General features: G+C 43.1%; 3 protein-coding genes across 5 annotated transcripts; 1 reads left to right on the top strand and 2 right to left on the bottom strand.

Moving 5' to 3' along the window:
- Nucleotides 1-656: 656 nt before the first annotated feature.
- Nucleotides 657-4,647, bottom strand: LOC131878611 (nucleoporin SEH1-like). Its single transcript, XM_059224667.1, has 4 exons — nt 4,035-4,647; nt 2,498-2,871; nt 1,688-1,985; nt 657-1,131 (listed from the first exon to the last, which is right to left on the bottom strand). The coding sequence occupies exons 1-4, from the start codon at nt 4,251-4,253 to the stop codon at nt 823-825; spliced, it is 1,200 nt and encodes a 399-aa protein (XP_059080650.1). The 5' UTR covers nt 4,254-4,647; the 3' UTR covers nt 657-822.
- Nucleotides 4,648-9,788: 5,141 nt separating this feature from the next.
- On the top strand, nt 9,789-13,159 carry LOC131878616 (vesicle transport protein GOT1B-like). Of its 3 annotated transcripts, none has more exons than XM_059224672.1 (5): nt 9,797-10,104; nt 11,913-12,004; nt 12,094-12,272; nt 12,351-12,432; nt 12,594-13,159. In XM_059224672.1, exons 1-5 carry the CDS (start codon nt 10,080-10,082, stop codon nt 12,696-12,698), a joined length of 483 nt encoding a protein of 160 aa, XP_059080655.1. In that variant the 5' UTR covers nt 9,797-10,079; the 3' UTR covers nt 12,699-13,159. The 3 variants fall into 3 exon arrangements, with proteins under 3 accessions (XP_059080654.1, XP_059080655.1, XP_059080657.1); XM_059224674.1 differs by having other exon boundaries at nt 9,800-10,104; nt 12,763-13,159; XM_059224671.1 differs by lacking the exons at nt 11,913-12,004; nt 12,094-12,272; nt 12,351-12,432; nt 12,594-13,159 and adding an exon at nt 10,730-11,821 and having other exon boundaries at nt 9,789-10,104.
- Nucleotides 13,102-14,379, bottom strand: LOC131878623 (YEATS domain-containing protein 4-like). Its single transcript, XM_059224682.1, has 3 exons — nt 14,008-14,379; nt 13,527-13,730; nt 13,102-13,424 (listed from the first exon to the last, which is right to left on the bottom strand). Exons 1-3 carry the CDS (start codon nt 14,263-14,265, stop codon nt 13,182-13,184), a joined length of 705 nt encoding a protein of 234 aa, XP_059080665.1. The 5' UTR covers nt 14,266-14,379; the 3' UTR covers nt 13,102-13,181.
- Nucleotides 14,380-15,407: the final 1,028 nt, after the last annotated feature.

The raw sequence follows: 15,407 nt of genomic DNA, 5'->3' as shown, positions 1-15,407 counted from the left end.
AATGCAATCTCAAGGTTGCGATCCAATTGAAGGTGAATTGAATATCTGTCACAAAGATTAATCAATCGCCTTTGCCCTAATCTCAACATGGTAAAATCTCATAGCGTCAATTCAATGTCCTTAGATATGGATTCCAAATGATCAGACAATCATTGTCGGGAAAATACTGGTTTGGCCCTCGGAACAACAGAAGAAGAATATTCAAAGATGCAAACACCATTAAAGCATTATTCAGACTCCTCGTTTCGTACTATCTAACATTGCAGAGCATTTCAGAATCTGTGCAAATCTTCGAGGAGAGAAAAGAAGAGTTGAACTTCTACAGAAAAACGAGCAGTATTATCCCAAAGTTAGGTCGGACTTTGAGCGGAGGCTCGGAAATGTGCTCAGTCACGGCTGGATTTTTCCAACAGCTCACCAAACGGGTATGGGTCATACACGAGATTCGGGTACATTTTCAATCACACCCATCAATCGACGAGTCGGGTGCAGCAGTACTGCTGTACTTTAACAATACCTCCTCCTTCATAAGTGTGAAAATATCGCTTCAATTTGATCTGTACTTAATAACCAGTCTCCCCTTGAGCTTCCATCACTCGTTTTCTGATAGCAACAACTGCTCCAGACACAATTTCACAACATCAATTCAGACACAATTTTTCCAAAGCGTTCCGATTTATTGATGATCGTCATGTTCACAATAATCGTCGAAGTCGTTGTTTGTTCTGGTTAGTATATAAAAATAGCCTTTAAGCGAAGTCCAAATGAAGACATGAAGTGTTGATAATGGCGGTATTTGAGATCTGCTTTTAAAGTGCGGCTCTATTTCCACATGCCAGAAGTGAAGGAGCTGGCATTGGCATTGGTATTGGCATTGGCCTTGTTCAGGCCCATTCCGCTGTTGTTGAAGGATTGGTCCTTGAGAAGCGTCATATTGGGATGGTTGCGAATGGATGCGCTTTGTCCATCGCCTTTGAGAGTGGCCACACAATGCCAGTTATCCTTGTAGTTGCATTTCCACAATCGGACATTTCCGTCGTCCCCGGATGTGGCTAAAATGGTGGCAGTGAAGTTCCAACAGATGCGCCAAACGGTGGATTTGTGATCATTGAAGCTCCCCGCCAGCTTCACCTATAACAACAAATGATTGATTTGAGAGAGGGCACATTCTTGTCATGACATTGGATGTGTTCAAAAGAGCACATTCGACCTCGAAATCCACTCATTGACCGCACTTGATTTTTTCTCTGTGGGGCGAGAAACGGGTCTGCTTCAACAACTGAAGGTGCCGAGTGAAGGAATTATTTTGATGCGAATGAGTTAGGAGCCGAGTCCTGATATGTGATTAGTTCTTGAAAAACCCTCAATCATGACTAAACAGCTCAGTTTTGTCAACATGTTGATGGTTGCCACAGTAGATATTTGAAACCCTAGATGGCTCGCAATCTAACACAAATAACTTGTAAACCATTTTTTTCGAAGATCAAAAGAAAATTGAAGCGCAAATTATATGCTCATTATAGGCTTGAACTCTGTCAGAAACGGCCCGTTGTTAAATTTAGAGGCTATGAAGCTTGATGAAGTTATAGCAAAGGCAATAACACGCATTTAACCAAATGAAATGGGTAATATGACGGTATGTAAAACGCACTAGAAAAGCAGCAGTTCATATTCAAATAGTTCTTACCTCATATTTTGACTCAAAAGGTGTGCGTTCGCTAATATTCGGATTGTCACTCAGGAGTGCGTCCCGGTTCTTGGGCTTGAGGGTGACTATTTTGAGCTCCTTGCTGGTAATGCCGAGGATACTGAAGCTGCGCCCGACGTTAGGGGAAAACGCCATATCATGGACCGGATCACTGACTGAGGTCAAGGTCTCGATATTCTCCCACCGGCGAGATGGCTCGTGATACTCATAAATGAAGACCTTGCCCCCTTTGGTGGTGGCATCATCACTACCTACAGCCAACACCGGTGGTAAGAACCTGAAGAATAAGCAACCAAATCAATCTATCAATCACCAGGCAATCTATGTCTTAACAACAGTCTCTGATATCCAACAACCAGTAGATGGAGCAAAAAATATTTCAAGGGTGAAAAAAACCCTTGCCTCCTCCATCTATCCATGATTTTTAAACAATCTGATAGAAAACCTCCATAGCAAACCCATCCTACGGTACTGATTATTAGTGCTGAGGCGAGTCCGAGTGCACTCGAGTGTTTTATTCCATTTTGGAGAGATTGGCCGGACTCGAATCTTAAAGAAAGGACTCGAGTCCGGATTGGTGAAGAAAAATTACTCATTTCTTCCTAGAATTTCGCAAGACGAGTCTTTTTGTTAGAACTGGCTGCATTAAAAGTCTTTTGTCACACTCGAGTAGGGCAAAAAGTAAAAAAAAAAAAAGAGGTTTCGTACGAGTCAGACTCTGAATTTTGCCGAACTCGCCCCAGCACTACAGCTTATGTTTGAAATTGGATCGAGACGACAGAAACTCACTTGGCAATGGCATGGTTCCAACAAATGCAACTGGAGGGCAATTTGGTATGGATTTCGTGTTGAAGGGTCCAGTTGGTTAGGTTCATCACGTCAGAGGCTTCGTAAATTCGGAGGGTACCGTCGGCGGAGCAAGTAGCCAGAATCAAACCCAAAATCTTGGGAGCGAATTTCACGTCCGTGACCGAGGTTCGCGAATCCACCATGGTCACCTTCTTGACCCAATGGGATTGGGCGGGGGCGTCGCCCTCGGTGCGTAAGTTGGGATTGCCATGGGACGAAGGGGGCGGGGCGCCCGTGCCGGAGAGTAGAAACGAATCTCCGGGCATTTCCTCCCAGACTGCGGCCGTTCGATCAAACGAACACGTGGCAATGAGCTTTTCAAAGAGAAGCCATGATCATTGATCAAAAATGATTATGGAAGAAGATGCATAATGAACATCTCAACGAATTCTACTCCTGTTGCTCATATTTGGTACACTATCCGGACAGGGGATGATTAAAGATATTTATTTATGGGTAGTATTTGAGGAAGATTTTGAGAGCTGATCATTAGGTAAAAAAGCAAATATTTTACCCAAACGTGTCGATAAGGTATACAAAATTTATTAAAGTTCCATATCCACAATCTTGAAAATTACTAAAAGAAATGGGTTGTTCAAAGCGTATGGTGATTTAAGTGGATAATTGTATTTTCAAACATTATATCGTTCGTTTTACTTACTTTGACAATTTTCCTGATCTCCTATGAATACTCTAGTACCTTTTTTATCCCACTCTGCTTTTGGAGACGTCGTATTTTACAATCCACCCCCACCAACTCTAAGATCCAAAGACGCATTTTTAAGGAAATGGTACAACTTAGACCATCATTTAACTTACACAAAAACGAGTCCAATCTAGCCCATCAGACAGCTATATTGGCAAAATTTGTGTAGAACTAAACCATTTCATCATTTAGTATACTTGACCAGACTTAATGACGATTTAGATTTGTCGCAATCAACCTTACTTAATTTATCTACATATGAATTTGGGCAAAAGCATCCTGACAGAAAGCATTCATTTAGGCTGGCTTAACTAAATCGATCCTTCATTGAAGCACAAAATAAGCCATCCCAACGACAAATTGAAGGGCGAAAAAGCCAATATGTCACCTCACACTAAGCTCAATCATTCCTTGGCATCGTCACTATTGCCATGGGTTCATGAAAACTTTGAAACACTGTCCTATTTTGGCAATGATGACATGAAGATGTCATTCTATACCAAGTAGTTTGCGGTAATACCTTTCAAAAAACGAAAAAACCTAATCTATTCCAAAGCAATATTAATATTAAATCCCATTAAACTTGATATATCAAAAATTGGGAAGCCGACTCCTTGGTGTCCAATCCCATTGTCCATGATGATGCCTATGAAAACTAACCCTGTTACCATGGGGGGTCAAACAAACAAACAAACAAGGTACAAGCTAGCCTTGCCGTCACTAGATGGATTTTCAATCAAATCCATGATGTCCCCCCCTTGGCTGTCTTACATTGCCGAATTCGGGGTGGGCCCAGTTGACTTTCCAGACGGATCCCGAGTGGGCCTTCCAGGAGGCGGAGCAATCCCAACTCTGCTGATCCGTGTTCCATTCCCAGATCTTGACGCTCTGGTCGGACGAGCAAGTGGCCAGGCGATTGCCGTACCAATTGAACGACACGTCGTGCACCAAGTCCTTGTGATGAGACTCCAACGTCTCGCAGTGATACATGATGATATCAATTCAATTCACGGCTAATCCGTCAAGGGTCCAGGGTCGGGGGCAATGAGCAGACTCAGCGATGAGAATTGGGGGTCATTCGGGTCTTTCGGGTCTCGAATGGCTCATTCAGCTAGTTTTTCGCTCTTCGACAACATATAGCAGCTGACATATAGGCGACAGAAAATAGGGATGCTTTCGGAGATCCAGTTGTTAGGTGGAGCTCGAGTCCTACGAGTCTTGGAGATCGGCAGAAAGGGAGGTTCTTTTCTTCTTGACAAGTCGAGATTTGGACTAGATTTTTGGAGCAGCCTGAAGGCATGCTAGGAAAATTATGATGTAACAGACAGGTTTCCCAAGGGAGTAAATTGAGGGGACCATGCAACTGAATACACATTTTGACTAATCATCATCAGGACAATTCAGAACATGCACATATATAGATGCATTCTTAATTCATCCTTTTTTTTCGTTTCAAGTAAAAACTTACCTCTCAAAAACAGACCCTGGCGAAAAGAGACAGACAGTCTTGCCAATTTGTGACATTAAGGGCAATAAAAAAAGTACAAAAAACGTACAAAAAAAGTATCCGATAGCAACAAGGTCACCCAAGATATCCCCTCTAAGGGCCCTTATTTGTAACGTCACACAGGCCAAAGAAAATGGGAAGAGGCACAGTAGATTGCTACATAAACTGCTCTTGCCTTGCCTTGAACGCAATTTCTTTTCCGGACATTATGTGACCCGAGGCACTAATTGAAAATAAGATTTTGATAGAATTAGTCAAAAACATCACAAACACATTATAATTCAATAACAAGGAATTGACCCAATCGGCCCTTTATTTGGTGGGGGCTGAATGACAAAGCGCCCTCTGGAGTGCAGAACGTAAAACACATTTCATACAGCGTAAGGGGGCTAGAAGTTTCAATTTCTTAGGCAACCTAGGAAGAGGAATGTATTTACCAGGAGATTTTAGCCCAAAAAATAGTTTGTAGGCTGATTTTACCCTCTTTCCTTGAAATTATAGAGATGTCTCGAAAGAGCAAAACAAACGACTTTTTTCCTAAATGTTGTGATTATCTTGCATTTTGGACAACACAATCATTCAAGATTTTGTCTCTTCAGTTTTCAAAATTAAACCATTTTTTTCAGTAAATGGACGAAGTATCTAGCAAAAGAAAGATTTATGTCCCTTCCTATGATAAACTTGCTTGTAAGTACTACAGTTGTTGCCTGACTTAAGCCCGACTCTGTAAGTTTAGTTAGCCTCCACAAAATATAAGGCCGAGTCCTCTTTATAGAATAGTAATGCCTTTAAGTTGTTTTTGGCTTAAGTAGAGCAAGCGGCAAAACAACTATATTTTATTATATATTATATTTTGTTGAGCCTTAAGTTTCCTCAACTGTCATGAGATAAACGAAAAATTAAAGGCCACTTTGGAAGTTAAAAAAGGAAAGAGTAACGAGTAATTCTTTTAGTTTTTGGGTCGTTACAATTACACCATTTAAAAATGTTACTGAATTACAATTCCTTTTTCGAAAAAAGGAACGAATTACTGCAATTTCGTTACTTGTAATTTCGTTACTAATGCCCTGTTGATTTCTAGACAAAAATATAGTGCTTTGTCAAAAGGTATTTGAGAACATTCACGAGACTGCCGCCGTTCAAGACTAAAGAATGTGCTCAGCAGTATTCCCCATTTTAAAAACAACCTGTATCATCAAAACAATACAACAAAACAAAGTCTTAGAAGCATATAGGCTTCCTACGCTATACGAAATATCGTTCACATTCTGCACTTCAAAGGGCGCTTTGTGAGTTATCCTCTACCATGGACAACGTCACACTGGAGAGATTTGACTCCGCCAAATGTACCCTAATAGTTTAACGGAAATTTTAGAAACCATTGAACTCAACCTCCCGACCAGAAATTGAAAAAATAATGGTCACGCTTTCCAAGCCAGGCAAATTCCCTCGCCATAATTAAACATTCGAAATTATAGGGCATGTCAAGCAAAGGAAATTCGAGGAAATATTTGGGCCGGCACCCTGATTTTGGACATTTTAGGGAGGGAGAATTAAGACAAACATAACAGCCAACCCGCACTATCTGTCCATTGAATTTTCAATAATTGAGTGATTTTGATTAAGCTGTTACAAAACCCAACAAAATGAACATGTCTGGTGCTTATTGGTGAACGCACTATCAAATTGGCTCAATACCACAATGCTATTTGCATAGACAAGCATGTAAAATGAAGTAAATGTCAAAATTCATTGCATGCACAGTGCGGTTTGGCTGGGCATGTTGTCTTTGATTTGACTCATTGGAACAACGTCAGTTGTTTGTGAACGCGTTCACTTGACAAGCTCTATAGGGAGAAACATGGCCAGTTTTAGGTAAACGTTATTCTCCACCGATTAGTTAGCGGTGCTACTTTTTTAAACTTACCCTAACCTATACTTACCTAACCTAACCCAACCTAACCTAACACGATATTAATAGCCCTTAAACTCTCTCTCCATACCTTTCTAACAGTTTGTCACAAATTTGAAAATGAGCACCGCCAACTAATCGGTGGAGAATACCGTTTATCCCAGCTTTTAGCTGTAGCTGGAGGAATTCCTGCCTTTTCCTGAAGGATTTTTTTCGTATTGTGCTAGTTTTTCAGCTGTCCAAGTTAAGTTGAGTTAAATGGGTAATACAAGATGGACAAACCATGAAATTTGCCTTATTTGAATAAAAATTACAAGTGACAAGAATTTGTGTAAAGTTCCAAAATATTTTTGATGTGAGTGGTTGCCAGAAACATCCAAGCACTCCTTGAAAGTGAATCAGACGTGTTTCATTACCTACAGAGCGAAAACGGGGCCAACTACTTCACAATCCTGGAATTCCAATGTCAATCATCTTGAATTATAAACACAATATACGTGAAAATTGGAACATGATCAGCAGCAACCTCTTAAACAGGATGGAGGGTGAAAACCGATCCAAGGTAAGGCCTAACTCATAGTTTTAGCGCTGTTTTCTATTGAGATCAAAGCCTACCGGGGTATACAGTGACAATTTGATAGACCTCCAGTTAAATTGATATACCTCCATGCCTCTACCCTATAGAGGGCCGATTGGGCCAATTTCTCTTTATTGAATTGAAATGCGTTTGAGTTGTTTTTGGCTATCAAAATCCTATTTATGACTAGTAACCCAGGTCACATATGTCCGGAACAGATATTGTGTGCATGTTACGAGTAGTTGATATAGCAATCTACTGTCCCTTGAAAGAGAAAGTTCGCGCACCCATTTTTACTTGCTCTACCGAATTTTAGCTTGACATGTCATGTCAGAACATCAGTATTCCATGTGAAATAATTGAGTTTTAGTTCCTGTTAGTTTCTCCCCCAAAAATGTTCACATACCATACAGTTTTATTTAGAATCACTAAATAAACATATGTTAAAACTATGTACCAATGATGAAACAACAAAACTTTTGAGTTAGAAATTCCATACCATTACATTTTTTTAATTCTGACGATGTAGGGCTTGTCAAGTGAACGCGTTCATGAACAGCTGACGTTATTCCATGGAGTAAAATCAAAGACAACATGCCCAGCCAAACTGCACTGTGCATGCATTGAATTTCGACATTTATTTCATTTTTCCCGCTTTTCTAGGCAAATAGCATTGTGGTATTGAGCCAATTTGATGTTGTGTTTACCAAATTACCCAAACATGTTCATCTTGTTGGATTTTATAATACAGCTCACTCAAAATCAGTTGATTATTGAAAATTCAATGGACTGATGGCGCGAGTTGACTGTGATGTTTGTCTTAGTTCTCATTCCCCATAAAGTCCAAAATCAGGGTGCCAGACTACATTTTTCCTTGAATTTCTTTCACTTGACATCCCCTATTGACTTCTTAGTAGTAGTGGTGGGGTCATCTCATTTGAATTAGCATCCTAGGTTAATGATTGGCATAATTGGCTTTTTGGTAGAAATTTGGGCAAGCAAGCAAAAATAATTTGTTTTGGTTAGGCTAGATTCAACTTATAGGTTTTTAGGCTTTTTTCTATTGTTTAGATAAGAAACAGAATCAAGTTTGATAAAAAACCAGAATTTCAATTTTGCACGTTTTAATTTCCGACCTTGAATAATATTTTAAAATGCAAGTGTAATTAAACCCAACAACTTGGGTAACCTGGGTGTCATTTAAACTCATCTTACATTTTAAGTTGGCACTATTTGCCAAGTTAAGTACATTTTTGTGTTCACGTTTTGGTCTCCATGTATGCGTTTTTTATAAGTGCAATGATCAGCTGAATAAGTGACCAAAATAATACTTATTAAATTTGAAAGTAATATTAAAGTTGAATCCCAATTGTTCTTTTTACAAGTGAAATGATGAATGATTGGTTACGATCCAAAATGAGATCAAACTAATGAATAAAATATGAGTTTACAATCCAAAGAGTAAATCCACGCATATTTGGTGTTGGCACACCAACTAGTTTCATTGAACGTCCATATTACCTGCGCAGCGCAGCAGCGGTATCTCACCATTTGCAAGATTCTCACTTTTGAGCTGATTATCGTGGGCCAATTCATTACTTTGGTAGGGCCAATTTCTGTTGATGTACCAATTTCTACATATATGTAACCCTTTATTTAACGGTCATTTTGGACCGCATAACTCGTTCAATGCAGTTTAACTGGTGGATCAAGTTATGTAAGCCAACCTGGACCTAAATCCACCTGGCCTAAAACGAGTCCACCCATCATGCGCCGAACACGCCATTGGAAATCAGATCCGAAAAATCGTCGGGACATCCCCGACTATTATCCATGACCATGTTCCAGAATTAAGCAATGCGTATGACGTTCACGGCTTAGCCATTGTCCACCACCCCCGACCCGATCAGCAATGGGGACCTGCTCAACCCACCCAGAGGCGGGTGAGGCCGGTCTTGGCAGTCCACATTCGAGGACGAGGGTGACGTGGAAGTACGCCAGCCGTGCCTACGCACAGCCTCCACTAACTCGCTGAGTGTCAGTGACACTGAACTGGCGAGCATTGGCCAAGATTGAGGACTTGGCCAGACAAGTGTCGTCAGATGGTGGGCAGAAAAAAGGCTCCCAACATTGACTAAAAGCAGAAATATTTACAAAAATGGCGATTCAATCAAACTCACCTCGTATTAAGATTCAGGGAATGCCAAAGCCTCTGGGCATAATCAAGTCTGACATTTGGATAGTTTTCAGACACGAACCGCCCAATTTTACAATGCTTGGGACCTGTTCTCTGTACTAAACGTGTTAGTGGACCTGAAATGTATAGGAATAGTTCAAGTTTTTATAAGAATAATGATAAGTACCGATTGAATTTCAGAGAATAGCTCGAAATATGTCTTTTTCACATATTTTTTCACAATTCAGTCAGGCCAAATGAATAACATCGTAGCTGTTCCGGGGTGGTTTATTACAAGTGTCAGCCATTAAGCGCAACACGCGAGCCTCGGCCCAAAGTCTGACGACGCTGAGCCTGATCATCCTCATTCTCATGAGAAGGAATCAAGTCAACGAATGAGTGATCTGACCAGCTGGGCACGGAAGTGATGAATCCGAGAAGCTGACCCCACAGCCACCCACCACCACCACCACCTCCGCGTCGGCCCGTGAAGCCATACCTGCTGTACCCGTGGCCGTGGAGCCGTTGTCCCAACATTTGTTCCGGTGTCATGCCCAGGTTAAGAGTGATGACACGTGGGTCAAATTGGAAGTGAAGCGACTACGTGGTTCGTGTGTTCCTCAATCGTGGCTGATTAATTCATCATGATCGAAATCACGGATTTCCAGAGTAAGTAACAAAAAAGAGGGAAAGGGGGTAGGAAGGTTTGGTAAATACTGGATCATGACTGGGTCTGTGTGTTGGAAGGCGGCCCATCGTGGCTCGACGTGGAAAACTTCGAGGTTTTTGGCTCTCATATTGATGATGAAACCGGTCAAAGGTCCTCCAGTCATCCATGGAGGATGGGCGCTGGCCTTCATAGTTGAGGATCCGTGTCAAATTATGCAGTTATGCACCGAGAGATGGCCAAATTCAACTTCGAAGGAGCTTTTGTCATTTTCTGCCTTCATTTTCTGCCAGGTGGGCCAAAATGGCTCTTAATGATTTCTCATCCCTGCTTTTGCCCCAAGAAAAAGCCAAACCATGAAACATCGGTCACAGTTCTAAAGTGCTAATACGATTGTGGCACGGAGTTTTCACTGTGGCCTGATCCACTCCCGTGACTCGAACCTATCCCTCCAGTTAGATCTGTACGTAAAAGTAGAATACCCCCATGTGAATAATGCCCCGAAATCGGCGGGGCTCGACCCAATCTGATTGCCTTATCCAGGCTGCGGGTCGTGGCGGGTGGTTCATCCGGATCCTCCATGGGTTGAGCTCGATCTGAGGCCATTGGTTTTCCTGCTCATTCCAGGCTAATAAGGATGCCACCCACATTCCGCTCATGCGCCCGACCCGCGGTCCCCGTCCCACCTGGACCATGTTTCGAGCCCGCCCTAACACGCCCCGCCAGCCCGATGTGTGGATCCTTCTGGCCCTGTGCTTGGCTGTGAGTCTACCCGCCCTCTTTCAAGCCGGTTGGGGCTCCGGCATGAACCGCTCGCTGAGTCGGACCTGGATCCAAAAGATCCGATATGACGAATTCCTCGCCCAAGGCGACAAATCTGCGTGGTACCGCGTGGATTTGGATTCCATCACGGATCCCACTTTGACGGCCAAATTCGTTCAATCCCATTGCGACGCCGAAAGCCAAGCCTTCATCAGCCAGAGCGTGGACAAGTCCAATTGGCTCCTCAACCAAATCTGGCAGAGCTTGGCCAAACGCTTCTTATCGTTCTTCTACTCGCAAACTGATATCAACGGCATGTTGGAGCGTGGTTCCATGTTCGTTTTATCCCGGGACCAGTGGTTCAGTCTGACCCAATGGGACCCTACCGTTCAAAAGAGCACTCTCATTGATTTGGGCGCGGGTGATGGTGGACCCACCCGCACCCTGGCGCCGCATTTTCAGACCGTCTATGCCACGGAAGCGTCGCCTGCCATGAGGAAACTCCTCAGCCGCCAAGGTTTTGAAGTATTGCCCATTGACGAATGGTCGCAGGATCGCCGTTATGACGTGGTGGCCTGTTTAAACCTGTTGGATCGTTGTGATGAGCCCTTGACCGTGTTGGAACAGATCAAGGGTAGTTTGGAGCCCGATGGTTTGGTAGCTTTGGCTGTGGTGTTGCCTTTCAAGCCGTATGTCGAATTTGCCGCTGATCACACGCCCAAACAAAAGATCCCTTTCGCCTCCCGGACTTTTGAAGGCCAGGTTCAAGAACTGCAAAAGATCTTGAATCAACTGGGCTTCGAGATCGTCCGGTGGACGAAAGTTCCGTATTTATGCGAGGGTGATCTCAGCTCTTCTGTGTATAACTTGAACGATGCCGTTTTCATACTAAAAGTTGGGGACTCCGTACTGAATTGTGATGTGACTGATCAATAAATCTACCCTAAAATCCTTCAATATGATTCTTTGACTTCCTCGGGCTCTGTGATTATCATATAGTTGTAAGGGAAGAATGGAAGCCGTGGCTAATAGAGAAAATTGCTTACAGAAATTGGCGTGGGCCTGGCCGGCTTTGGCGTGTCCTTTCTCTTCTTGGGCGTGCTTCTCCTATTTGATAAGGGCCTCATAGCCATTGGCAATGTGAGTATTGATGATCCAAGAGTCATGTATTTGGCCCAGGTTTTCTTGGTACGGAAAAACACGAAGAAGGAATGTGAAACTCTTTTCAGATATTGTTCCTGAGTGGATTAGCCTTCGTGATTGGCCTTGAGCGAACGTTCCGGTTTTTCTTTCAATGGCACAAAGCCCGAGGCTCGATAGCCTTCTTTGGTGGGATCTCAGTGGTGCTTTTTGGGTATCCTCTCATTGGCATGCTCATAGAATGCTACGGGTTCTTTGTCCTATTCAGGTTCGGATCTCGACCATATTTTTTTTTATTTATTTGTTCTTTGAACCATTTTTAACGCTGTCCCATTGTGTGTTCCAGTGGTTTCTTCCCGGTTGCAATCAATTTCTTGCGACGCATACCTGTGATTGGCACCATTCTCAACATGCCACCTATATCGACGGTAAGTCGAGCAAATTGAGTGACATTTTAACAGGTCATCACTTGACAAGTCTCACACATCTGCACCGTACCGTAGTAACTAACTAACATTTGAGTTGGTCACATGTCTGTACTAGTGGTCCAGTAGGTCTTGAGCGGTTCTTGTCGTGTTCTTGCTTCCAGGCTGCGGCATATTTGGCAGCAGAGGACCCGGAACACCGCTCGCCCGTGATGGCGCCCGCTGAGAACTCGGGAGGCGTGATGTACCACCCTCCCAAATACCAATGACCCACGCCCGCCTCCCGTCATCCAGACGATCCCCTAACGCTGTATCCCTTCTTTGTTGTTACAGTACTTGGATGGCTTGGCCGGGGATCAATACAAGACCATGATTTGAAGACCCACTGGATCACACCAAGAAAATGCGCCAGAACACGAGCAATGACAATAAACCGGAATATATTCCCCCCCACCCCCTTCCCTTTCTCTAGTGCTGTGCTTCCGGGTCCACTCACGAGTTTTTGGGCCCCATTTTTCGACGTGTTTGTGTGAGATCTCGTGTCTAAGAGTCCTTCTCGTCTCTCCCGATGATGTTCAATCTTGCTGAATAACACCACCCACACACACACCCTCCGTTGAGTGCCGAGTGCTTTTTAGAGACTAAACTGGAGTGCCCAAAAGTAATATGACGTTGTCCTTTTTCTATGCAATTGATATTTAAACATGAAAAATATATCTCGCCATCCCAATGTCCATTGGTCTTCATTCTGGTCAAAACACCATGTCCTCGCTCTTGTCCTGTCCATTGACTTTACCCAGCTCCGTTTTGAACTTGACGATGGTTTCCTTGGCCAATTGGAGCTTCTCCTTGAGCTCGATGATCTCCTCGGCCACTTGACTCCGCCCACCTTTGATGCTCTCCAATGTCTTGGCCTTCCTCTCCTCGAAATTGGTCTCATGCTTGTAAGCATTGAGCGTCAAGCAACGCGTGGTGGTGAGTAAGGTATTGATATACTGGAGAGAAAGAAAGAAGGCCAAATCATGGAATGGAACGAACCTAGCTAGGCCTAGGGAACCCTTGGACAGGCCAAAGCTTGAATTGATTGTTTGATTTACCTGGGTCGGGTCTTGGAATATGATTTCGTCGTAGTTCTCTGAAACCACGGTTTTACGGCCTTGAACCATGGCCGTGGTAGTGGATGAGTCGTTGCCCGTGTGAAAAAGCTTGAGCATGTGGTAGAAGGTGATGGGTCGCTCGTTGCCGTCATTGAAGTGGATCTTGATCTGGACTTCGAACTCGCCCCAACCCGTCTCACTGACCTACAATTGAACAATTATTCCATATCCATTGAGGTGACTTGATCAACAACTAAAAGAGATTCTGAAGGGTTTGTGGGGTTAGGACTAATCAGCATTTCCAAACAGGTTCAAGCTCATGGATTTCTAGCGCCCTCGAGTTCTTTGAGCGTTAATGCTACTACTAAAATATACGAGTGATGTTGTGGGTATGAAACACCATTTGCGCTTTTGGCCTAACATCTTCCTTCGATGAATCATCCTTCCCCAATAGATTAATATCAGCTTTATGATGAATTACTTCATAGGGCGGTTTGAATAAGATTCGATTGGGATTGGCGTAGCTCTCGTGCAGTTTAAACTGGACTTTTTTGACATAATTGGACATGTCCTCATTGAGGAAAGGCTTGAGGTAGACGGTCCATTCGTGGGTGTGACTGTCACTCTCGCGTTTCTTGCCGAAATGTTTGGACACATTTCCGTAGATGATGGGCTTGATCACGGTCACGCCCTTCACGCGGGCACCCCCTGTCCCAGAGCCGTCTGCAAAGTCAGTCATACTACTAAAGTAACGGGCCGAAGGACTGCTAATCCGGAGAATGTTGGGCTAGATCACTGACAAAGGACCAAGCGAGTATTACTGAGACCAAGGTAGAAAGCGGACTGAGCGAACTGAACGCAATGTTTATTTGGTTCCTTAGAAGAAATGTGACCGCCATGAGAAACTCGGTGAAGTTTCCTATTGAAATCTAGAGATGGGATCCAATCAAATTTCAAATTGAAGGTTGCCCGAAAACGTTGAAAGTGACCGAACCCACCTGCCAGTTCTTTCGCAACGCAAAAGCTTAGGTTTAAGCCAAAAGGCAACCCTGGTTTGACGGAAGAAAAATCAGGGTTACTTCTTGAGGCTGCCTAATGGGTTTCTGCCAGAGTTCGGACTGACAACTCTACAAGTGCGAAGAAAAAGAGGAGACGCAATACAAGTTTTCAAGATCATGAAGAATATGGACCATTTGAAGCCTGGCGACTACTACAAATTCGTAGAGCACAACCCAACAACAAGAGAGCAAACCATGAAAAACTTGTCCGTCCCCAAAGCGAAGTTGGATCTACGGAAATATTTATTTACAATTAGATCCATACCCTTATGGAATTCATTACCATCCGAAGCTAGGGAATGCGGAAGTTTGAACCAAATTAAATGCTTTTTTGAAATAACTTTTGAGATAAATAATGAAAATAACTAGATATGATCAACCAAACCAAACAACACCCACACAAATATCTTCCCAATGACCATCCCTTTGGTCCCTAAAGATGAAGTAAACTCTACTATATCACTCTATATCACTAATTTTCGAAATCAATTGAAAGAGCAATTTGGAATTTTTAACCTTCTGCCAGTCATCAATCTTTTGGTCCATAAGGCATCTGAGGACATGTTCTCTATTTTCGCTCCCATCGTAGTCGTTGAATTTTTACCCACTTGGTCCTACTGAGAGTATCAGATAGTTTCGTGAGCGCACATTTTGAAATGCGGCTGGGTAAACAGTACAATGGATGGTCTCCTGGGAATTGATTACAAACCCGTTTATTGTACTGTTTAGCCAACCGAGTGGTCGGTCGTCCGACATCCAGCGTCTAGAAATCCAAGTCTTAACCTTCCCAAAACTGATGAAGAGGCTGGGAAAAGCCCTTGGG

This window comes from Tigriopus californicus, chromosome 3 (assembly GCF_007210705.1).
Source record: "Tigriopus californicus strain San Diego chromosome 3, Tcal_SD_v2.1, whole genome shotgun sequence".
Taxonomy (NCBI): Eukaryota; Metazoa; Arthropoda; class Copepoda; order Harpacticoida; family Harpacticidae; genus Tigriopus; species Tigriopus californicus.
Note: the sequence above shows the minus strand (reverse complement) of the source record. Positions and strands in the feature narration are given on the sequence as shown.